This window comes from Cryptotermes secundus, unplaced genomic scaffold (genome assembly GCF_002891405.2).
Source record: "Cryptotermes secundus unplaced genomic scaffold, Csec_1.0 scaffold1170, whole genome shotgun sequence".
Taxonomy (NCBI): Eukaryota; Metazoa; Arthropoda; class Insecta; order Blattodea; family Kalotermitidae; genus Cryptotermes; species Cryptotermes secundus.
In genome coordinates, this window is record NW_019738365.1 from 288,435 (window position 1) to 315,548 (window position 27,114).

Here is a 27,114-nt window from a genome sequence, read left to right on the forward strand (position 1 = left end):
ATAGTTTCCCTTTGTAATGGTGTAACCCATAAATGTGTATAATAAAAGCTTTCTGAGATATAATTATTTTTTGGGGGGATACCTTTCATCCGTACACCTGTATTTTTAGCAACTTTAGCTTCCCGCTTGCATCTGTTAGCTTGTTGCTTGGTTTTATCTTCGACCTTCAAAAAGGAAACGATATATTTCTATGAAAAGTTGCATTTTCTCCGAGATACACTGCGTTACAACCCAGGAGACCGCATATATATGGTTTCTAATCATCCTCCTTGAATCATCGACACATTTTCCACAAGTTGTACAATATTGAGGCCATGAAAGGCGACTGAACTTCACTCGTTATTTTTCAATATGTCTCATTTGTTTATTTATTGGTCGTTTAACGACGTTTCGGTAGCTCATGCCGTATAGCTTCGAATGGTAGGATAATTAATGAACGATGAATTAAGAATGAAGTATAAGGAAGTGGCCGTAGCCTATTTCGAATTACTGTGCCGGAAGTTGTCTTGAGGGACTGAGGAAAACCACTAGAATCGTCAGTGTTGCTGGTGTCCTGCCCGAGATCTGAAACCTTCCCCTCCCGAATTAAAAGCAGAAGTCTTGCCTCTATGTGCTCGTATGTTAGCAAGCACTGACGGGTAGGAATAGACGAGCAGCACCGGAAGGCAGCTTATGTTCGAGCACTACTGTGCCAACCTTAACAGAAAAAAGTACCTTTATGTAATACGTATGTGCTACGTAGTAGCACCGCATAGTATCTAAGTATACAAGCGGTTAGTCACTGGCCTCCTACCGCGGCGGTCCGAGTTCAAGCCTGGGTCTTGTCATGTAAGATTTGTGGTGGACAAAGTGGAGATGTGGCAGGTTTTCTCCGAGTACTTCAGTTTCCCCCTGCCAATCTTTATTCCATCAATTGCTCCACAAACACCATCATCCATCATCTGGGGCTGGTACAATAGGCCCGTAGTGGCCGCAGTGCAAGGGGACTCAGTTTCACCCAACTAAGCGGAAAAAATCTGAGTAAGAATGTAAATGTATATTTTCAGGTCTTTTAAATTTATGAGGTTTAGGTATTTATTGACGATGTTTTCTTTTGAGAAGTTCACAATAAAATTTTGATGGGTTCCTTGTTAGCCTTATACACAAAATCCTTTTATTAATTCTTCGTTATTTTTGTGTCCGTTTCCAGCACCATAGTGGGGATTTTATAGAGCAGAAGGAGAATATATCCACTGTTCCGTTGCCTGGCAACAACCTACTACACACTCGCAAGTCACATAAGTCCATTTCTATTTTGTTGCTTGGCAACCGTTTAATACATCAGTCAGTATGCGTCGACACCACAAATGGTCCTATAATTACTCATCCCATACAATTAACAACACTATCATGTCGGTCCTGAGAACTTCTGCGATTGAACAACGATGGCATTGACAGAATAATATTTTAGTACCGTTACTTATAAATAACGTGTGGCCTGAGAATAATTTTAAATTTGCCTGGAATAAATTATGATGCGGATCTTATGAAAATATACCGGACAATTGTTTGGTTCTACAAATTATGAGCATAGTTCAACGGGTCTAAATTCTCATGATTGCTATGGGAAATTATGTTAGCCGTGGTGATACTCATAAACATATAAACTAAAAGGTAATATATATATATATCTTTATCACTTTTCCTGGATAGTCTCTTTCCAAAAACAGAGACTCCCATGTATGCGAGATGTTTCCTCTGGAGACAAAACAAACCGGAGGGGCGGATAGAAGTGCCCAGAAGACGAGGAAGAAGAAGTAAGAAGATGCTGGATGACCTTGGGGACAGAAGAGGATATTTTAATTGAAAGAAAAAGCTTGACATCGCATTACGTGGAGGAACTGTTTTGGAAGAGACTGTGGACCTGTCGTCTGACAGATTACTGATGAATGAATGAATATATATAAACCTTAGAAAGCATTAAACCTGTGATGATGTTTGAAGTAGTGTAAACGTTATGTTGTGCTTTACATTGTCGTTTCCGTGTGTAGTAACTTTGAGGTTTTGGTGTTGTGCAATCAGAAAGGTAGAATGCTATTCTCACAAGCTTCGATCTTCCCTCGAGATTTGCGGCCAGGTTCTCTGACGTTTTTTCCACTTCCTTGAAACTCCCTTGGGGCATGTCAGACAGCATGATCTCACGAACTGTTGACTAACATCGTTCGATGAACCGAAAGACAAGATTCCGCTCACGATGTGACTCCACCTTCTGACCCACACACGAAGTGAAGATTTTTCAGTTCTGTGCAACTTTTATACTATGCCAAAGCAAGTAGTTCTTCAGTAAGCTTAATTGTTCACACCTTCAATTATGTAATTATCATGTTATATGATTCGCATAGTGATAAATATGTTTAGTGTTCTTTCTTTTTATTCACGCCAAATTTCTGTGATGAAGTCCAGAACCTTTTGTCGTCTCGTCTGCTGTCCAAAAACATAAAAATTATAATATACCAAACTATAATTTTGCGTGTGGTTCTGTATGTGTGTGTGAAACTTATTTTTTTTCCCTCCTTGGCACTACAGCCCCAGTGGGCCTAGGCCTACCTCCATGAACACCTCCGTTCACTTCGGTTTTTCTAGATCTAAGACATACGGTAGGACTCCTTGGGCGGGTGATCAGCTCGTCGCAAGGCCTCTACCTGTACACAAACACGGAAAAACGCACACACACAAACTAAACATCCGTGCCCTGAGTGGGATTCGAACCCACGATCCCGGCTTCCGAGCGAGCGAAGACAGTGCACGGCTTAGACCGCTCGGCTACCGTGACCGGCCGTGAAACTTATTACAGATACATTTTCATCGCTGAAGCAATGAGAGAAGCACAGAAGGCAAAGTATGGAAGGAAGAAAAGAAATGATCGAGCAAGAAGGGGAAATGAAGATTACATTAATTAGAACAAGGCTAAAATTATAATCAACTATTGGCAAAAGAATGTTGAAGGATTCTAAACCGGGTCTTGTATATTAGCTGAATGAAAGAGATTACTGGCAAGAACATGAAATCAGATAAACGGACGACATTTTAGATGATATAAAATAATATGTATTTCTGACTGAAGTTAGAACAGACGACATCTTACCAATATACCGATATTAATATTATGTAATTTAACATTGAAAGCTGCATCATGTATAAATTTTGAAAGTACAAATAAATAATATTATGACGGAATGATCCATTGCTAGACAACGGATTGTTAAAACACGTTTCGCAACAACGAACACGCTTGGATGAATCAAAACTTTGTCCCGAGATTGAGACACGCTTCGTGGAATCGGATGAAACAGAGAAGAACAGAGGGAATGTAAGACACGGTGACTTCTATGAGGGCCACATGACCATTATAAAAGACAGTGGATTCGTGAATTCGAGAGGCAGAGAGAGACAAACGTCGTCCAAGGTAGTGAGACGTTCTTCATAGAGATTCGTCAGTAGGAGAACTCAGAAGGTGTTCAGTGTGTGTGAGCTGTTATGATCAATTGTGCCAATAAATCCGATCATCAAATCCACAACCCATTATCATTAGTCACGCAAACCCCGTATACATGACGGTATTTACCTTCCTTTAAACGAATTCTTCTCACTATGTGACACATACTTCTGTTGTTACATGTAGTACACATGGGATGTAGACACTTAAATGTAATAATTCCTAGCCGTTACAGGGAGACGACGGAAATGTACTTTCATGAAGTCTCTGCGTGTTGCATATACAATTGAGCTTGGTTCTAAAGTCACCTGTGCGTTCTCTTTCAGAATAATATTCAGATAATCAGATCGCAAGGTGCCATAAGAACTTAAAATTAAATGAAGTTCCTCCTTTAATGTATGCTGCTGAAGTAAATTGATTTTCTGCTGTTATATTCTTAAGACATAACTGACATCTAAAGAATGGCTTGAGGAATTAAAAGTCTATCCCCTTATAACTTTCATGTCTGCCTTTTTCATCATTTTAGTGCAAGCAGTTCATCAAAGACCTGATATTTAATATCAAAAGATTCGTTATTCTACTGTCTGATAATAAAATATAATTTTATTTAAATAAAGAAATTATAATAATATTTTACATAGGTTTCATTCAATGTTTCAGCCTTACGCGCCGGCCGCGCTTTATTCCCCACGAAAATTATTTATTTAATTTCTGTTAGAGGCTGAGTGAATCCCAGGGCCATAGTGCGGCCGGAAGGATTAGGTCAATTGAAAAAAAAAATCCAATGACTTCATCGGTATTTGACTTCTAGCATAGTGCCTTAACCACTACGCTACCGCGTGCCACAGTTCCTAATATGAACACTGTTTATGAGTAACCGAGAATCTGAATTCTCTGTGAACACATCTCTACAGTCGATTCTCATTAGTAATTTAGGATTTGCATCAAGCCTCGTAGTATGATAGAAATGCCCACAACACAAACAGAGTCATCACCATCAAAGAAGACAGGCGTGGCAACGCTGTCCAGCAATTGGCTGACACAATTTCCTTCTCTCCTTTTCAATATTTGGAAGTGCTTACTGTTGCATCACGAATTTGTTGAAAGTTACTAATTTAATTTCAGGACTTCTGATTCCGAAGGCTTCAAAAAATTACTTACTTTATTAGAAAATACAATTTCGTGTTTCGCCTTTAAATAAAATAATAAAACGGTAAAGCTATCCTTGTAAGAGGCCGTGGAGGCCCTAAAGGTTATGAGAGGTCGAGGCTCCCACATTTCCTAGACAGTCAGGTCACAGATGGCGGTGAGGTTGTCAGCCTTATGCTCCAGTCGCCCTTTACCCCCCAGGAAAGTTCCTGGTACTTTTCTTTTAGAGACGTGAGTAGACGCCAGTGCGGCTGGATGGATTAGGTTAATTGAATGAAATTTACAACTAAAATATTATCTATGCACCCTTTTGTCGTATTTCAGTTTATAAGCAATTTAGATTTTCATTTCTCCCTAGCAATAGAGTTCATTAAATAAGTTTGTATGATTATCGTTTTCAGAGAAAAGGGCACTGTACTTTGTATGACAATTTAGTATATTTTCCCTAACTTCATTCATCATGCATAACCCTTATTCCTTTTCCATGTACTCGGATCGCGGGCTCTATCGATATATGTATATTGTCTCTCTCACTCCAGTTATAATACACGTCTTGCCTCAGGTAACAAACTAGACGACTTCAGAACCTAATAGTGACCTGGTGTTATTGTTTAATAAAAATACTAATTCGATTGCCTATATTTTACGTTAAGTATTACGCTGAGCTATACTACGTAATTCACCGGTCACGGTAGCCGAGCGGTCAGGCATGCACTGTCTTCGCTTGCTCGGAAACCTAGATCGTGTGTTCGAATCCCACTCAGGGCATGGATGTTTGTGTGCGTTTTTCTATGTTTGTCTACAGGTTGAGGCCTTGCAACGAGCTGATCACTCGCCCAAGGAGTCCTACCGTATGTGTAAAATCTAGTAAACCGAAGTGAAACGGAGAGTTTCATGGAGGTAGGCCTAGGCCCAAATTGGGGCTGTAGCGCCACAGGAAAAAATACTACGTAATTCACTGAATACTAGAAGCAGGAAAAGAGAAGATGCTGAGTTACTGCACTGCATGTAAGCTTCAGCAGTTCACAGAGAATAGCCTGCAGTCTCAGTGGACCAGAGATATGCGTATATTCTGTACATATCACATATCAACATTTTAAAATCCAGGCAGGGCTCCTTTGTAGACAGTTTTAACTGTTGTGTCTACACAACAAACTGAAAATACGGAAGAATATACAGAGAGGCAAATGTTAATAGTGTATGAATGCGCTGGATAAGCAAAGTGTCTGTCAAGGTTTATAAACTTTAAAACTACGAACATATGTTAACCCTTTCCGTGAACGAATTTAATAGCAATGTATTATAACTGTAAGCATTGTAAAATAAAATTAAAACTGTAAATATATTTAGAATTTTACAGAGTTGGTTCTCAAACTAAAAATTATTTCATTCTGACTCAGAAATTTCTCATATTTACTAATTTATTTATGCATTTCGGGCCCACTACTGTTACCGTGTAACATTCTGTTTCTTATTGGTCCAATGGTGAGTAATGTGTAGCTATCGGGGTTAACGAAGCCTTTATTCCTTTTATGATTATGATTAAATACTTTAATCTCTGCGCCTATTAATTTTGGAAGTACGGCTGCTATAGAAAAATGATATGTTACTTTCGCTTTCAGGTGCTTTATTTTGGGAAAATTCGAATATTTATGATACAAAATTCTACATTTCATTGCATATGCATCTAATTGCTGAAATGATTCATATGTTTTTACTCGGATGTAGAAAACCATTATATGGCACATGTAAAATCGCCTGTTGTAAATCCATGATAACAGTATTGAGTGATGTATTTGAGGTTCTCTCAGCGGTGGCTATTAAGAGCTCTCTCTTACGGAATATAACGCCATATGGTCCGGTGAAAGTCAGTTGACGTTTCGAAGGAACATATCGTATCCATTTTCAGGGTCGAATAGTGAGGCAACCTGAACCAACAAGACTTTCCTTCGAGGCCGATTGTAAGGATCATTGTGGCCTCTACCTACTGCTCGTTCAAATGCCAGGTGGGCCTCTCTTGCTGGTAACTCTGCGCCTTCTTCCTGCTTTATTCTGCTTTCTTGCTTGGCTTACTCTTCGACCCTGAAGATGGAGGCGGTAAGTTGTTCCGAAACGTCGCTTTACTCACCGGACTAAACAGTGGTATATCACAGAATTTAGAACTCTTAATATTTATCATGATAATTGCTAAACAATCTAAGATAAGTTTATCTTCACATCAACTTTTGGATGTCTTTAATATCTTTAAGTACCACAGCCAACTTCTTTATTACTGATTTATAAAAATTGATAATCTGTTTACATCTCCAAAGATGACGTAATAAAGATGAAAGCTTCGATCATCTTGCGCATTTTGACTTGCAGAAGATCGATAATCACTGATGAAGAGGATGATTAAAGATTACCTTCTGACGCATTCAAAGCCAAATATGTGCGAACTACAATAACGAACGGAGCACAATGCTTATTTATATATTCGGAATGTTGAATATTAAAACATTAATTTCCATCACAACATCGCAGGAACTTACGGATTTCGACAGCGTAGAAATGGAAAGAAATGTACTTCAGTTTCAGAATGTATCATTTGATCTCTTCTGAAATGGAAACGTTTAAAAAGCAGTTTCACCACGGAAGGTGTAAAAATATGTCTGGTATCGGTGATTGTGAATTATTGGTTACTTTGTGGAACATGCATTTCGATGTCTGCATTCATTTGATGGTATGATATACTTCCTGAAGTAGGTAAAATTCTATATGAAGAATTTTATTATATTCCACTTAAAGGATCTTTTTTTATTTACATTTTATGTATACCTTTTATGGTAGACATTCATTCATTCATTCATTCATTAGTAATCTGTCAAGACGACAGGTCCACAGTCTCTTCCAAAAAGTTCCTCCGCTTGATGCGATCTAGAGCTTTCTCCTTCAAATGAAAATATCCTCTTCTGCCCCCAAGGTCATCAAGCATCTTCTTACGTCTTCTTCCTCGTCCTCTGGTCATTTCTATCCGCCCATCTATCTTTCCTTCAGTAACTTCTTTCAGAAGGCAGTTACCGCGTAAGATATGACCAATCCAATTAGTCTTCCCTTTTCTTATTTCGGCATATTATTTGCTACGCTAAGATGATAGGCCTGCTCAGTAAGAGAGGCTATAATTATAACAAATTAAAACGCAAGTAGGGTTTTTGCTTTAGCCCATGTTTCTGAGCTAGAGCAAATGGAGAGTGATGCGATTCGATTTCCGTAACGGTTTCAATGGTTCAATTCCAGTCGTTTGAATTGTGCTATAACTTCTTGTTTTTTATATAGCCTGCTTCAGCGTGTACGGAAGTAAAGGGATATTCAGAATGGAACACAGAGCGGTGTTCCTCGTGTAGATTCAGTTTGTTTGATCATTTCGGAGCATATCAGTGGCAGGAAATTTGTTTAATGAGGAAAACTCTGAGAGTTGATTTTCCCAGCTACCGTAGAAAGGAAGGAGTTCTTCTGTAATGGAGGTTACAGTATCGAGTGTTGATAAATCGATACTGTTTGTTGCTACTGCTCGTGCATATTTCTGGAAGAATTACTTGAATAGACATAGTACATTATAGCCTATTTTTCCGTGTATAATGCAACAAATTAATACATTAATAATAATGATTCTCTATTAATACAGAGAACGGAAAGGGATACTTCATACGCACACTCAAGAAAATAGCACACCAATGAAATACAGAAACAGCCGCATTTAGAAAAGACATGAAGAAGACATCAACGACGTAACTGAAAGAATGATATTTCATTATTGCGCAGTGCATTAGACTCCTTATAATAGTGTTAGATGGCCTTATATTGCCGAAACATATAGCATTGTGATAATGCATATATATTCTAATATTTTAATAATTTTTATAATATATCATACATTTAACAAGTAGCTGGGATAGCATAATCGGTATAGCGACTGGCTACGGGCTGAACCACCAAGGAGTCGATGTTCGAGTCCCGGTAGGGTCAAGAATTTCCTCTTCTCCACGTCATCCAGACCGGCTCTGGGGTCTACCAAACCTTCTATCCAATGGGTACGGGGGGTTCCTTTTCCGGGGGCTCCTTTTTCGGGGATGAAGCGGCCGGGGTATGAAAATGACCACTCATCTCCAACTAGTGCCGAAGTCAAGAAAATGTGGATCTATACGTCCACTCCCTCATACACCTTCATGGCGTATTGTTTAATTAGTTAAGCGCAAGGACAACTCTACCTTTTTGTACATTTAACGATCATTATATGGATTAAATGTGAATCAGCATTATTAATTTTGTTTATTTTTTGCATTATAGACAGGAAAAATAGACTATAAGTGATATCTTAATGCAACGAGATTCTCAAATATAATATTAGGCTTAGTTCAATTAATTAACGGAGAAGCGTAAGTGGAACAATTTGTTCTTGGTGCTCTGTGCCTGTTTATGTATGTGGTGCTTACAGTATACCAAACGAATGGTCACAAAGCTTCATGGGAAACTGTCTTAGAAAACTGTATGGATGATAGGCTTAATCCCACCCTACGTCACACACTATATCAACCCAACGGAGACGGCGCAGTAGCTCTGGAGTGGACTGCCTGCATTGAAGTCCCAGAATGGGTAATGTGATTTCCCTTCCAGCCTTGCGGCCCACCCAGCCTGCTATTGAATGGATGTCGGAGACCGTTTCCCCCGTCGTTACAAGACCGCAGAATGAAGCTAACCACTCACCAGCTTTTAGTGTGAGTGTTGAGAATGTATGGAGTTCTGTCCTCTCTCCGCTTATGTCTTCATGGAATGGTCCCTGAGTACATGCACACAAAGTTTCGTCTGTGTACATCATTCCCTCTCTTACGTAACATCGGGTTTTGTTTTTCAGATTTATTCTACGTATGATCTTGTCGAAATGTATCACTGTGTCACAAGCCGGAAGGTGGTGGGTTCGATTCCCGATAAGGTAATTTTTTTTTTAATTTACCTAATCCTTCCAACCACACTATGACCCTGGGATCGGCTCAGTCTCTAAGAGAAACGAGTACCAAGAATCTTCCTGGGTATAAATGGCGACCGGCGCGTAAGTCTGACAACCTCACCCCCATCTGTGAACCGATTGTCTAGAAAATGTGGGAACCTTGACGTCTCACAAACCTATGGACCTCCACGGTCCGTTACAGTGATAGCTTTAACTTTTTTTATGTAAGTACGAGGAACACCGTGAATATTTCTTACTCCGTGTACTTCCTGTTTGGAGTAATGAATTACATGCATAAATGATTGCATTTTAATTTGAAAACCTTGCACATTTGGCGGTGCGCCTTATGATCGTGGGCGTCTTGTATTCAGGCAAGCATGAAAGGGTTCAGACCTCCCATAAACCGCTGATTATTTAGCAAACATTAGGAATGTAGTTAAATTAGATGGCAAGCAGATTCAATAAACCCTATCGAAGATCATGCATGACCCTGGGAGGTGGAATGACCCACTTGAATGGTTGTTACTTTGATTCGCCACTTGGCGTACGACTTCTGTAAATGGACGCATGAGAAGAAATTGAAATAACCCCTGACCTCTAAATATAATTTTAAGCGTTTTTATTTTTGAATTGTATCATTACCCTCATCATCATCAAGGTGATCGGTCGGTCGGGCAAATTTCTACTGGTCCTTACCAGCGTAGGACGTCAGAAGTGGCATGTATACTCACCAACTAGACCTGTAGTTTTGTCTGAGTAGAATATTGCTCCCATAATCCCAACAGTAGAGTATCTTTACTAAATACGGTGACCAATATCCTGGTCTCAGAGTGTGTAGCTACGATACTGCAAGTATATGAAATTCTAACACAAAATTTCCTCTATTTTGCAGTTCCTCCACACCAGTTGCTCATCTATGAAAATTCGGGACGTGATGTGAGCACGCCCGTTGTTGGCCCACTTACTGAGGGCAGCGACCTCGTCCTGACGTGTGAGGTGAGAGGAGGTAAGCCATATGTCCTCATTGATGCATGTGCATGTCCATTCACTCTATACGTAAACATATCATATGAAAATGAATTATTTCACCCGGTGTCCCAAAAATAATTCCTGGAGTTGTTAACGTATTTTGAAGCAAACATTAAAAAGGCTTTTATATTGTTGCATGTACACCCATTGCTAGGCAACGTGTTGGTAAAGAAGTTCCCGCGAAAACAGATTTTGGTAAACAGTCCATTGCTAGGTTACGTAACACTAGATGAGGCTGTGTTTTCTATGCGTTCTGCGCCAAGCAGCAGTAAAATAATGGGGTTATGCAATCCGTTTCTGAGCAACGGCTGGGTAAACACATTTCCACGTATCGGACCGTGTTGTGAAAACGGTGACGTCATAAACTAGAAACTGTGCTTTCTATGGGGATCTGTGCAGAATCCTTATATGAGAAGGCAGTGAAAGAATTAGTTCAAGGGCAGTTACGAGTCAGTCGTAAGCTGGAGGGCTGACTCTAGAAGAATTTTACGTTCCGAGGTTCTAGAGTGATTGAAGACGAAATAGCAAGAAAACTTCATAGTGGTTTGAAGTGCTAGTTTCTATGTTAAGATCCGTTGCTAGGAGACTACTAATGGAAATTGAGAATCCTAATGCGTGTGCAACGATGATTGGAAAGTGTGTAAATTGGCGATAGCGCTGTATTTAAGTGTGATTAAGAGAACTTGTAATCAAAGTGATAATAAATCCAATCATCCGAACTAGAACCAGTCATTTCGTCACGCGTACCCCCCTACACATGACAATATATAATAAAGTAAAATACTTATGTGGAATAAGGAAAATGGGTTTATTTAACTTTCTCACGGTTTTGACTGAAGAGTGTTACAAGTACCTTCTGGTATGCGAAACAGTGTAGTTTGTTCTAAAGATTCTTTTATCGAGACGAATAAGGAAACTTTCCAGTAAAACATCACTGTAGTATTTCGAACCTCCAGTTTTTCAGTAAATATATCTGTACCAAATTATTACTTTAGTATTAGTATATCTATAGCACAAGGAATTTTAGTAAATTTCTGTCTATAAAATCATAAGAATATTTTTAGACAATTTTGAAAAGATACAATCGATTATCGAACTCCGTAATGAGCAAGATTATTTAATTTCTTCAAATTAATCGCCAATTATTAATGACGGAAATAAATGTTAATTTTCTGGGCGTGTCTCGTTCATAAAATTATTGGCAACTATTGACATATGCTTCTGATTTTAACGCAACTAAATACAAATTTCTGAAGACACATGAGACTATGGTGTGTGTATTTTTACGATATAAGCTGTTACATAATATATGAGATTAAATTCGGAGGAATAAATATATAAATATGTTAATAAACACGAGGCTTCTTACCTTGCAGTTCCATGTGTATGCGTATGCATACAGCATACTGCATACAGCTCCGCTGTCACAATGCATAGCAAATATATCTTAATAGAACCGCTTTATTAGTGTCTTTGGATGGGGTGAAACTGAGTCCGCTTGGTGCGTCGGCCACTAACTAGCCTTTTGTACAGTCACGGACGATGATTATGGTGAATATGTAGCATTAATTGGAATGAGGATTGGCAGGTGAAACCGAAGTACTCCGAGAAAACCTACCCCAATGACACTTTGTCCACCACAAAACCCACATGATTATGACCTGGTCTCGAACCCGGGCCGCCGGGGTGGGAAGCCTGCGACTGACCACCTGAGCTGTTGCACGGCCTCTAATAAAACGTTTACCGAATCAAATATAATTTTAAGTGGTTGTGGTGCAGGTTTCAATTGATTCGACTCTTGATAATTCCCCGAAACTTCCCACATGCACAGTATACACGAAACAGTCCCCACGGCTCCAACCTATTCAAATACGAATGTTCTTTTTCACTTTTCTGACCGTCACTATACAGAAACTGTAACATTGCCCTCATATGTGTTTCGCTGTATCGGTAAGTCCCGCACTGTACGCGGATGTTTCTGCCACTAATTAACCGGAGTGCAAACCAGTGTTGAGCCGACTGCTGCACGGTTGGTAATCCTGGTGGTTCTGCAATCCAGCGTACATCAAGTCCGTGGATTACATCGTTCATTGTATAATGAATTCCTGAATCCTCCGACCCGAACTCTCCCGTTATTCAATTCAGGATTATTTAATGCACTTTTAACTTACCCTTGGCATGCATCGACCGCCTCTGGTCAGAGTTCCTGGCTACAGATCCAGAGGTCCGGGTTCGATTCCCGGCGCTACCAGATGTTCTGAGAAGTAGTGGGTCTGGAACGGGGTCCACTCAGCCTCTTGAAGATAATTGAGGAGCTATTTCAAGGAAATAGCTGTTCCGGTCTAGAAAACCGAAATTAACGGCTGTGGGGATTTGTTGCGTTGACCACGCGACACTCTCTATCCGCAAAAATTAGCACTAACTTCGCCGACAAGCGGCGGTCGCTCGGTCGGTATAGTTCGCTTGTGGACTGAAATCACGGAGTTTGCTTTTGTTTTTAAATGTTTGCATTATTACATTTTATTTAGAAAAATATATATATGAATAAATTAGACTTACAAAAGACTTCAGTCTTCTGTGATATAACGCCGTAAAGCCCGTTGAAAGTCAACCGACGTTTCGGAGGAATATATTTTGAAGAACAAGAAAAGCAAGGAAACAGCATGAAGAAGGTAACAAGGACTACACAGCATTATATCCCAGAAGACACAACCCTTTATAACCAGCGATGTGAGAATCTCAAATCTCAGGCCTACATGGTTTCAGGCTGTTAACGTAGAAGATGAATAGTGAGTCTCTATGGATCGGAGAACACTCAGCTTCACAGTCATTACCGCGTGAATACATCGGGGTCAGTTACTGAGACTGAATTGTTCAAATGTTCATAAATTTAAAGCATGCGAAATATGGGAGAAGGAAACAAAATTTGCCCTCTTTATCGATGTACGGTTTGTGACGTGAAAACTAATGTTTATATAATCAGAGATGAATTCATGTTCGCGATAACTGTGTCTTGTGAAAGGTAAAATTGTCCCTGTACTTAATTAAGTAAGCGCCACCCCATGAAGACGTGGGGCAACATTCTTAACGTCAGCACTAGACAAAGGCAAGTGGTGAGCTTCAAGCCCCTGCCGCTTTGTCGCCATGGAAAGATCTCTCCGGTACCCATTGGATAGTAGACTGGGTGGTCCCCAGAGCCGGTCTAGATGCTATGGAGAAGAGAGAAAATCCCCCCCCCCGCCTGGATTCAAACCAGGGCCGTCCAACCCATAGGACGTTGTCTTACCGACTGAACTGTCCCAGCTTCAACTGTGTCTGATCTCTTAAACATATCCACTAAAACACAGTGTTATTATATTGCACATTCAAATAAGGTTTTGGCATGTATTCCTTTTGATACTCCTTCGTACTCTTCACAGTCACTCCCTTAGGAACCTCACACCTCACACAGGTTTTAAGTAGCTAACAGAAGAATGTAAGTAATATTCCTAGACAGAAGTGTCCATGACAGAATCTCCTCCTCATGAGTATTATAACAACGAAAAGCAACAAGTTTAATGGCAACCTTAACGTATATTCATTTTTGTAATGATGTTCTGCCACAACATCGAATGCTGACATGCCACTTTAACAGCCGGCATTGATAACGGCGCCTTTATTCCGAACTTTAAATAGATGCATTCAATTACAAAGGAAATGTTTTGATTGATTACAGTGTATTCAAGTTAGTAGTCGCCTACCTTTGTTATAATATTAATTGTAGAATTGAAAATCAGATTTCAAATGGATATTTTACGTTTGTATTCGTAAGGAAAGCAAAGAAACCATTCATATAACAGGCGTGGAGATTCATAGGGTTGTAAGACGTTGAGACTCCCATTTTTTCTAGACAGTCGGCTCACAGATGGCGGTGAGGTTTTCAGCCCTACAATCCGGCCAGCCTTTACGCCCAGATAGTTTCCTGGCACTCAAATCTGCTAGAGGCTGTGTCGACCCCATGGCTGGAAGGATTAGGTCAAACGAAAACCCCAATGATGTCATCGGGAATCGAACCCACGACTTCTGGCTTGTAGCATAGTGCCTCAACCAACTACGCTACAGCGTGCCCCTATGTTTGTGTTCGTAACTAATATTATTATGTATTTTACTCGCTAATCGTCATCATCAATTTCCAGTTTCATCTAAATCTGTGTCAGAAAGTTGGTCCACTGTTAACGACAAACGATAATTCCTCGTAGTTTTCTTAACTAGGTAGCAACTGTAGATGCAGGCCTGTCGTGCACAACGTTATTACGTTACGGATAGAAAACAGAGATTTGTTGATTCAAGATTACGAAATTTATACATTCACACTTCTCGATATATCCAAAGGAAGCTGCAATTGTTTGACTACTTCGCTCTTTTCGTAGCCAACATCAGTTTCCTCCGTTGAAACTTCCTTTATAAGATGGCGATCGAAGTTAACAGCTACTTAATTAATTAATTAATTAATTAATCAATCAATGTTTTACAATTTAATATTTATTTCCTGCTACATGTTTCGGTCTCACGGGACCATCATCAGGCAGTGATATTAGAATACGTCTAGGGTTATTGAAATCCTAATATGGATCCATATTGCTGCAACGTGTCATACCCTATGATACAGGATTTGTGCCTCGAGTTAAATATAAGTATTGAAATTAAATATATAAAAATAGCAAGGATATATTAAAATGTATTATGTATTATAGGTCTTAATGTATTAAAATTATTAAAAATTATGTGTGCCAAGTTTCAAATATAGTGTCAAATGTAGTGTTAAGCTACATTATTATATAGTTCATGGATCTATGTTGTTAAACGTCCACATTTGAACATAAGAACCACGAACTCTCTCTTCACCCAAGTTATTACCTACAGATTACATAGGATCGGAATCACTGTCACCAGAAGCAATGCAACAATAGTCAGAATGACCATCATCAAAACGGCGAAAGAATTAAACACTGTGCTTGGATAATACGGTTAGTTTGGAAGGGATAGATTTTAAATTTATCAAGATTTAAACTCTCTCTTGTATTTGGTTGTAGTATGAACTCGTTCTTTACTACAAGGAAATCACAAGAAGAACAAAGAGATGCGTTTAGGAATTATGATAGGTCTGATTGGGATAAAATTTGTGCTGAATTTCCAAGTTTGAGTTGTAGACAAGTTAAAGACTTAAATTCACAGAGAAATTCTGCAAGTCCATGGCCACAAGGCTAGTGGGTAGACATGAAGACAACTTCTCTTGTTAGGAAACAGATCACTCGCCGTGTTTACACACATTCCCGGTTACAGCGTCTCCTTTTCTTCTTTGTTTACACATCTCAACTTCTTTGGTCATGTTCCTGTTCTTTCTATCCTTGTTATTCCTTCCTCTTAATAATAAAAGTTCTTCTATTTCAATCTTTGTTTTCCCTTAGGCACTATATTGTTCAAACATCCTATTGGAGCATCCTTCCGTCATATATTCCATTTGTGCTTAACTCTTCAAATGATTGTTCGTTTTGTATCTTGAATAGAAACTTACATATACTTCTATTGCATGGGTTAGTTTACTAGTTATTTAATTAAAAAATGCTGTGTACAAAATAATGGATCTTCAATACATAACATTAAAGTGATATATTTAATATATCACAACGTTAAAAATACTTTAATGCAATCTTGGTGTATTTAACATTTTAAAATGCTAAGGTTATTTAGCGTAGAAGGATTGAATGTTTAGCAAAAATGATTATAAGGGATCTGGAAGGAAACGTTCTTTGCCTTATGTAATTTAGTTACAATATTTTCCTTCAGGAATTCAGGAAAACCAAAATAATTCTTATAATAGCTGAACTCCGGCGCAATATTTGAATCCGGGACCTTCCACATACAAAATAAGAATGCAGACTATTCGAGAGAAACGTTCTGTCCCTGGCAGATCATCACGTACAAGTGTTATACAGAATTACGATGTGAATTTCTAGGAAAAAAGCATTTATTTTTGTACCTGAGATTCTCGTAGCGTCTGTTAAGAAGAGTTATATCTGAAAGATATAATTTTCACCGAAATACGCGGCATTGTATCTCAGAAGATAGAACACTTCAAAAGAATTATTTTCTCTATAAGGATTGCTGAAGTATTTGATAATTAATTTAATGTAACCTCAAAGTTCTTCAGACTTCATACAGTGTGATTAAGCAACAAGTCTCATAACAACAACAATATTCACGTATTTCCTTTCGTTATTGTCTTGTTCTGTTACTTAATTTCTTAACATTGACTTAACAAACCCATCATCAATCATGGAAATGAACAACAGTCCCACTCTTCACTGTGGAATTTGTTCTTCCGCGCAAGCGAGTCCTTCTGCAAGCTTCGCTTCAAGTTCTTCATTTATCATAACAATTACATCTTGTGTCAACCATTAAAACCCATTCTGTTGGAAGCTAGCTTTCACGTGCAGCCGCAGTCACCTTCATTTTTTGATCGTAACAGCACCAAATAATGTTTATTACATCACAGCTATTTTCATTTTTAGCCTACTTTCCTTATTTTGAGAAAAAATGAAAGTAGGTTTAAGCAGTCTCCATTCGTCCGTGTGTCTGCGAATAACCCTTTCCGTCTTAAATTTTGAGCTCATGTACTGTCTTCGCTCGCTCGAACAATGGTATCATGGGTTCAAATCCCACTCAAGGCATGGATGTCTGTTTGTGCGTTTATTCTGTGTTTGTGTTGTCCTGTGTGTGGGTAGCAGCCTTGCGACGGACTGAACACTCGTCCAATGGGTCCTACTGTCTGTGTAAGCAGATTGCGGAACTGAAGAAGAGGTCAGGACCTAACAAAGGGCTGTAGAGCCATTTATGAATGAATGAATGAGGGACCGGCTGGTTATCAAGGCGGAACGTGAATGAGAAAGACAGAAAGCAGTTTTCTGGGGATGCAATTGTGATGTGTCCATTCTTAAAAAGAAATCCACTTTCCTCTATGGAACAATATTGGATCCATGTAAAAGGCCGTTCTCTCACATAACAAACTCCCCCTCTTCTGATGATAAATCAGTATGCCCCTTTTAAGATCCATTTTTGTACACATTCCCATTTTATATGACCTGGTTCCGTTTTTTACCTCTTCAGTTTCGTGACCACCTTTCTTGTAATTTTCCTGTAAGAAAGCCCATTTCTAAATCTACACACTTAAGCCCGAAGTTTCCAAAGCATCTTCCTCGGAACATCCGTATCCGCTCACAAGACCATAAGGTGTTTCACAATCTTAGTACCACATGTCCATCTTTTCGTAATGAATAACTAGTAATTATATTAATTATTTTAATGGAAATACATTTCGGTTCAGATTTATTTGTGAGTAGTTTGAATGACTGTAATGTTGGTATTATCGATGGAAATGAATTATGAAGTACACCGTTGAGATGGGCTCAGGTGGCATGATATGCATACCAAGTTTCAAGAAAATTGTTACAGGCGTTCAAAAAATATCAAGGTATATCTGAGAAATCTGACTGGCTTGTACCCGTATTGCTGATGGCAGGGTTTATGAAGTACGCCGTTGAGATGGGCTCAGGTGACATACTATACGTACGAAGTTCAATCTTGATCGGGTCCGGAATTTAACAAACATTACGGTTACTACGGGAACAATTTGAGAGGCTGTAATGTTGGTCTTATTGATCGCTGTTGAGAGTCTTATGTAGCGTGGTGCAAATACCAAGTTTCAAGAAGATTGGTATATAGACTTTCGAACGTTATTAAGGTATATCTTAAGAAGTTTGAAAGGATGTAATAGAGATAGGAGGGATTTATGAATTACACCTTTGAGATGGAATTAGGCGCCATGGTATGTATGTAAACTTTCATTAAAATTGGTTCCGGCTTTCGAAAGTTAATAGGGGGGCACTTACAGACACACACAGATCTCGTAAGCCTACTTTTATTTTACAAAATAAGGAAAGTAGGCTGAAAAGATAAATTTAAGGAAAATTATTTGCTTCTAAGGAGACCCATTTCTATTGCTCACAGTTTCTTTTGAGGTAGAGGATTATCTGCAGCGATGCGTCTATATGGGATTTAAGGTTTTCACAGTGGTAGAGATTTATATTATAGTCTTCTGGGACATGAGAACGTATATTGTTGTAGGTAAATACAAGACTTTCGGAGAAAACTGCCACCATCTTCAAGCTAAAATCCAATCAGAAGACATTCATATTCATGATGTATAGTATGACGAGACCTTGGGACTTTGCTGGCTCCTTAATCAGCAAGTTCTGAAGTTACAAATTAGAACATTTGCAGTTTAATGCAGATGTCACTGCATATGCAGAACGCCCACAATTACGACATTTATGAGTCATATGTAACAGAAAATTTGATCTGTTTTAAAATAATTCTGCAAAGCACAATTAAAGAAATATCACATTATCTCTCTTCGAAACACCTGTTTTTCTCTATCTTTTCATGCATACACTTTCCTGGTCATTTTCATATCTTGCATTCTTTTCGCGTTATAGTAACCTTCTCTGATGTACATCCCAACATCCGCATTGAGGGTTTTGAAAGGCTATAAACCTGGGTATTGACCCTAACAAGTGCATGACGGACTGCACTGTCAGTTAGCAGACACTCGTGAGCAACAAATTTTCACCACACTGAAGCGCTGGCTATTATTATATCCCAGATGTTTAATGAAAATAATGGCTACTGAATTCTTGTTGCTCTGTATGTGTTAAAGTTTTGTTTCCACCTCTATGGAAGTAATTATTGCCGATGCACTGTATATCATTAAGTTAAACACAAAGTTCAACCTAGTGAATCCAGTTTTATTCAATAATTATTAAGCATTATGCATTTGTTATTTAGTTAATTAACGTACTAACACCATTAACAACACAAACAGATCGCCTAAGAACAGTTTGCAAGGCAATCAAAAGATCCAGCTGTTACACACGAACCATTTTATTGAGTGCATATTTCTGTTCAATTTAATCTGCTTAAAACTCGCTACAATTAATTGGCTACTGTCTATGATTAACTTTTTCAATGGTTTTTTCAAACCATTCAATGCCCAGGCCTCTTATTCAGTTCCGTAATCATTTTTCACAGACGGTAGAACGCCTTCGGAGGATAATCAGCTCGTTACAAGGCCTCTACCTAAACACAGGAAAAAAACACGAAATAGACGGATACACACACCAAACATCCATGCATTCTTCTTTAATTCGCATAGTGGGGGTTGGATTGCAGCTGTGTTCAATCGACATGGCGGCCACTCTTTGGCCTATTGTACCTGCCACGGGTGATTATGATGATGGAGAGTTTGGTAGAATGAAAATTGTCAGGGGAAACCAAAGTTCTCGGAGAAAACCTGCCCCAGCGCCACTTTGTCCACCACAAATTCCACTTGACCAGACCCGGGCTCGAACCCTGTCCTCCGCGGTTGGAAGCCAGCGACTAACCGCTTGAGTTATGACGCGACCTCGTCCATGCATTGTGTGGGATTCGAACCCACGATCCCAGCGACCGAGCGAGCGAAGAGAGTTTATACCTTACACCGCGCAGCTACTGTGACCGGCACTCTCTATGTTGAATACACAGAGCATACAGAAAGGAACACATCGGTCTCCCAGCAGGACTCGAATCCGTGACCCACTGTTCGAGTGGCCGCTGGTTACAAGACAGATGCAGACGGAAAATCTGAATTAATGGCTTTGCAACTGTTCTATGTCTTTGATTCATATTGCTACCTGCCAAAGTTACACTTCAGTTTAAACGTCTTAGCACTTTCTAGGGCCTGTGTTTTTAGAGACATCGTCACAGTTCTTCAGTGCACTGATTAATTCAACTCGGATTCTCAGTTTCTACGGCATTTTACAGTAGCTGGAAGTTGGAGTGAGTGTAACAGATTACCTTTTTTTGTATTTCTTTTTTCACTGTGTCAGTTACAGATATTCTGTAGCTTCAGATATTATAATTAACTTACACAGAAAACTGAGATATTAGTATAAGGAACGGGCGTGTTTTACATTAAATATTCAATGCAATCATAATGTGTGACAAAATACGTCAATGTGAGGAGTTCCATCCGCCTTGTAACCGAATATTTATTGCGTTTTAATTTAAAATGTATGCATAAGTAGAGGTCTGCAAACACTAATTCAAAAAGTATATGGTCACATAACTTTATTTTAATTCAGACAGTGTAAATCTGTGGCAGTTACTTCTTCATTATGTTACATAATTATCATTCTACGAGTTTCCTTGTTGTAGCAGAAAACGTGGTGATAATTTGCGTACCTACTGTTTCAGTATCATCCACTTTTTCTACGTCTTTTCTTTGTGGCATTTTTGTCGGAGTACCTGCTAGCAATGTTGCCAACTTTCTAATCTCTCTACTGTAGTTACTAGCACAAATAAACGAAGACAAAGATCCATTTATATTTCGTAAAATGCGTGATATCTGACTATAATTTCGCAGTACAGAAATTAACTTTGATTTATTTGCAGTCAGTCTAGGCTGCTTCTCTAAAACTCTCAGATAAAGTACCGAACCTCTGCTAATGACTGAACAGGAAGATAATACACGTACTGCGGCGAGTATAATTTTCCTCTTAATCTTTAGAAACTTGTCTTAGAACCTATATTAGAAATACTTAAGAGAATTTATTGTACTTCGACTTATGAAGTAGATCTATAGCTATTATTTATAAAAAGCCTAAACTTTCTCATACCAGTCTTCTGTCTCCTGGTATTCTAGTGAGACAGATCCCCGCCATTTTATGGTTATGTATATACTCGTATATATAAAATTCTAATATTAATCATTTCATTACTGCTTGGGGCCTAGTTTTTATGTATGTTGAAAATTTGGTTCCGGAAGAACTTAGAAATTTAATAACTTGAAATTTATGAAGAAAGCAGTTTTCTGGGATTTGGCACCGTGTATGTATTTCGGAGGAATGTCGGTTAACACCATATATACACGGTGCCAAATCCCAGAAAACTGCTTTCTTCATAGTCACCGCCGTGAAAGCCTCAAATCTTACATTGAAATTTATGCATTGTCATTTGAACTGTTGGTAATTAGATTCTACTACCAAACTCCAGGAAAACGCCTAGTGTACACTTCATAGTCTCCTTAGATCTTAATATTTTCTTTAATATTTTGTGTGCACTTGTTTCTTTCCTTCTGTTTTTCTTCAATTACATGTTCCCCCTATTTTGTGTTTGTTTCCCTTTCTTTGTTTGTTATATTTCTTTCATGCTCTCCTGTATCTTTACTTTCTCGTTTCTGATTTTGTCTTGATACATCAGCCTTCCATATCTATGTATAAAAGTTGGAGTATATTTTATTTCAGGAAAGACTATCTTCTTCCCAAGCGGGTCACATTAATATTGATACAGACGCATCACATATTTTATATGGATAAGAATTAGTGGTACAAATAAATTCATTAATTTTAAATATTAAAATGTTAGATTATCGCTCTTAAGTAACGAGTAGAATATATGGAATCATATATTAATGCAATATTTTGGAGAATATGTCCAAAATAGTGACATAACAAAGTCGATATCTTGAAAATAAGTCCACCAAGAAATACGTTTTAAAGTGTTATTGTGAAACTTCTAGCAAGAGGCGAACTTCCGCAAGCAATATTACGGCCTCATTAAGTTCATAATTATTAAAGTTTTGACATCATTAATATTTAATTAGGTATTTATGAAACGTGGAAAGTGCTTTCAAAGTAATTTATGATTAATGTTTTTCTAACACATATAAAATTTTTGTAGGCATAACGGAATTTGTATTTGCCGTCGTAAAATGAGAACGTTCCGGTCACGGTAGCTGAGCGGTCTAAGGCATGTACTGTCTTCGCTCACTCGGAAGCCGGGATCGTGGGTTCGAATCCCACTCAGGGCATGGATGTTTATTTTGTGTGTGTGCGTTTTTCTGTGTTTGTGTACAGGTAGAGGCCTTGCGACGAGCTGATCACCCGCCCAAGGAGTCCTACCGAATGTGTAAGATCTAGAAAAACCGAAGTGAACGGAGGAGTTCATGGAGGTAGGCCTAGGCCCACTGGGGCTGTAGTGCCAAGGAAAAAATGAGAACGTAACTTTTCCTGGAATTCATACATCTCTAGCAGCAGTCGTTAAATATTCATGACTCTTATACTGTCGTCTGGAAAACCACGCTGAAATTAAAAGTTAGTGAAATATTACATGAACAGAGTACGCGAAACGCATCTGCATTCGACAAATGCATTCTCATAAACACCAGGTTATGTAACAAGATGCGTAGAGCGGGCTGGAGGGAGAAGGGATTTATGATTTCACGCCACTGACACAGGAACTGTATCGCGTTTCATGCCTTTATGTGATATGATTTGAAGTTAATTCAGTGTGAACGTTATTGGAATATTACCTATTTGAATCCATGTGCATTAGAAATTGTCGATATTCCTGGACCCAACATACGTGTCACCAAAAGGATACCGTGTTTGCGTGTGTATAGTTTCTCTACGTTGCTGTGTGTAGTACTGGTGAGAATTGTGACCATTATAGAGAGGACAAACCATAATATTATTTAGATTATTTATATATTCCATTATCCTTTTATTTATTTATTTAAAAACAACGTTTCGGATACTGAACTCTTTCTACCTCCTCAGGTAAAACCTTCTCAGTTTGGACCAATTGATTGAGCTAGTCCGTGCTTCCGGAAGAAATCATTTTTTCCCCTTGGAGTTATCAAGTTTTGGCACAAGAATTGAATGTTTTATGTATATTTAAGGCATCCGTGTTAGTAGATCTCTTGTCACTATGGAACAGTGCGCCGTCACGTTGCTTCCAGAAAGGAAAGTAGCAGCGGACATGTTGACTAAACAGTCTCGGCCAACCAGTCAGTCAGTGAGAGACTGACTGAGTGAGAGAGTGAGTGTGAGAGTCAGTAGAAGGCGAGTGACCACCAAACTCCACCAAACTCGTCGAAGAGGACGCATCGTCTCAAAACACGCAAAAGTACAAAAATATTTTCATGGGTCCAGACGGGGCCCAAAACCAAAGACAACTATGCTGGCGAGGACCAGCACCATTTTACTGAATTGGACTGGACTGAAATGGCAGCCAGCATGGGGTTGAATTTCAGCATGGTTATTTGTCGTGGGACTAACAGCTCTTAGCTGTTGAAAGACAACATATTAAGAAACGTCACAATAACTGGGTTCTTAGCTGAGGATAATACAGTGTCGGGCTGTGTTAGCACGACAACCAACTTCAGGATCCCATGCCAGGCGGATTATTTGTGTAGCAGTTGGACCATTCTTATTTCCTGGAGAAGGAATCTACTCGTGGATTTAATTATTTAGAGTGGAAATAAACATACTTGTATTACTTATTCATAACCCACATTGTAATAATCAATTTTTAATAGAAAACAACTGAAGAGCTACGAATTTAGACCGGCATACGACTTGCATGTCGTACATATAGTCATTTAATTTAATTCGCTTAGTAGGGGGTGGAGTCCAACTGGGTCCACTCGGCACGTCGGCCACTGATTGGCCTATTGTACCTACCCGGGTGATTATAATGATTTGGTAGAATGAAAATTGGCAGGGGAAGCCGAAGTACTCGGAGAAAAGCAGCCCCAGCGCCATTTTGTCCACCACAAATCCCACTTGGCCAGACCCGGGATCGAACCCGGGCCGCCGCGGTGGGAAGTCAGCGACTAACCGCTTGAGCTATGGCGCTGCCTACATGTAGTCATACTTTGGCATGATCTGTATTGTAACATCTGATATATAACTCAGTTTTTATGTTCTGTCTGTAACATGAATAGTTAACTACATTTTATTTTCATTTTGCCCCTGTGAACTGTAAATATAAAGTTTTGAGCCTGAAGTGCAGATAATGCGACCCGTTCATAAATCAAGGATTTTTCACGTACATTTAAAATGTCTACAGCTTTAATAAGCCACTTTCCCATAAACCATGAAGATATGCTATAACGTTGTTGGGTGGTGAAATGTGCGCTGTATTGCCTTCCTCTTACCATAATCGAACAGGGATCGAACCAGGGTTCAGCTTGCCGTACGTAAGGACTCGCACGTTGTTCCTCTGAGTCATTCAAAGAAAACTAAAAGGAAATTTCCTTTGAAGACTTACACTCCATCCCCTTTATCGTTTCGGATGTGACGGCATTCTCACTCCTCTAAGTTGACTTCCTTTTTGATACAGGGAAAATAAATAAATCATAGTTTCGAGTTTCATTCTTATTTTAATGACAGTCATCTCAGGTAACTAATAGAATCCCGATTCGTTTATTCACTATCTAAATTCTAAACGTAGCGCCTCTCTATATTTAGTGAGAAGTTCTACGAAGTGAACCAGCTACACGTTTAATTCTCCCTGCTAGAATCGGCAAGGCGTTTGAATCGCATTCTGGAGCCTTCTATGCTGTTTCGCTGTTCCCATGTCTTATAGATCACCCATTGTGAAGTTTAAAGCGTGTGTTTTATAAGTTTTGCCACTGCAGCTCTTACGGTAGTAACAGTAATGTATCACATATCAAAGAATAATCAAAACGCGGACTTGCACTAAGGAGCACCTCATGCGATTGGATTGTGGAGTTTTGTTTTGTACTTTCACGACTGTTACTATTAATCAAAGCAGTTTCTCCACAAATATAACACCATTTTGGTTCTTGAAGTCTCTACTGTAATCATTGATAAGTCTGTAAGATTTGAGGCTTTCACGGCGGTGACTATGAAGAAAGCAGTCTTCTGGGATTTGGCACCGTGTATATGTGGTGTTAACCGATGTTTCGGAGGAACGTATCGCCAAATCCCAGAAGACTGCTGTCTTCATTGTAAGTCTGTTCGTTTTGTATGAATTTATATGTGGATAGATTTGGACAAACGAAATGCTAACAAAATATTGATTTATTGTTTTAGTATGATGTATAACAAGGACTTCTTTCTGTGTTTCATGTATGGATCATATTTATGATACAGGTTCAGATAGCAATATTTTATCAGTATTCAGTTGTCACTGTTAGTTAAGTATTTAGTTAGTAACTCTGCCAGGTATGTTTTTGTGATGGCGTCGTTGCTACGTAGTAGCTCTTTCAATGGTAAGGGCGGCTATGTCGGTGGGTGGGTAGGAGCATGGAGACACCTAGGGTGAGGCGTATCTGAGCTACTTTCAGACTATAGCTGAGCGGTCTGCTCCCTGATTTATTTACCTGCCTCTATCCCTATCTGCTCTCTCTATCCCGCTAGTCGGTTGACCTTTCAAAAGGGTCAGTATGGACTGGGCGACCTTTCAAGGCACTGAATCCGAGAGCGGGGTTATCAATTAGGGGTCTACACATAACTTAACATATTTGCACTGTGCTGCCACCATACGGTCTCTGTAAAAGTATCTCATCGGGGAGGGGATATCGGAATAAACTCGAAACTCAAGGGGGTGTCTGTTTACATTATTATTAATGTCTTATAGTGTTTACGAGTAGGCTTCTGAAGTCATAGAACTAGTTAATTCCAAACTATTCGCCCTACTCCTCCTAGGTCGGGCCCTACTCGTACTCTCTGGCTATCTGATTACTAGGGCCCGGATCTTTATGCGCTAAAAACACTTAAAATATGCACTAAAATCATTTAAAATATGCACTAAAAAGCGGGAAAATATGCACCAAAATAAAACAATATGCACTTAAGAAACAGGTCACTTTATTCAGACTCACCTATTTACATGTATCATTCACTGCAGAAAGTAGCATCACAACAGGCAACTGGAAGTCTTTCAGTGTTTTCTGGAGACAAACTGCGTCTGTTGTCCGTCAAAATGAGTTTATAGGCTGAGAATGATCTTTCTACATCAACTGACGTGATTGGACAGTATTTATACACTGGCGCCGAAGGTTCGGAACATTCGTCTGGCAAAGATACCCTAATTCCACTCAAGTAGTGACTAACTGACTGAATCTTTTTTAGTCCTGTGTTCGATTTCAACACCTTTTCTAACTTGCATTTAATCTTCTCTCCAATTACGCCTGGAGCGGAATTCAGTGAACAAGTTGCTTTCTGAACGAGTTCAAGTGAGTCGTGAAGGAGTGCACCACAAGATTCTAAGCTCCCAATGGCTTTTGAATCGGCAGAAAAATGTGCATGGATAAAATTCACATCTTGATGAACAGTATCACTTCCAAACACCACTTTTGCTTCACGGACACATGCATTCTTATCTTTAACTTTGTAAAACTTCCTTTACTTGATTGAAATATTCCTGATAAAATGAAACTGCAGATAACCATGTCCCCCACCTAGTTAAGACAGGTTCAGGTGGCAGAGGAACCTGAGGTAGGCAATCTTTGTAGAACTGGACACGAACTGGTGCTTTCAGAAACAGTTTTTCCCACTTGCAATTAAATCGTTAAAAACTGTAAACTATGCGC

At 39.1% G+C, this 27,114-nt stretch overlaps 1 protein-coding gene across 2 annotated transcripts in view; it reads left to right on the forward strand.

Moving 5' to 3' along the window:
- The window catches only part of LOC111870997 (hemicentin-2), a 322,577-nt gene that overhangs the window by 180,215 nt on the left and 115,248 nt on the right, over positions 1-27,114 (forward strand). For both annotated transcript variants that reach the window (XM_023863703.2, XM_033754061.1), the window contains exon 3: positions 10,501-10,614. In XM_023863703.2, coding sequence (XP_023719471.1) covers positions 10,501-10,614 — 114 coding nt within the window. The remainder of the gene's footprint in view (positions 1-10,500; positions 10,615-27,114) is intronic.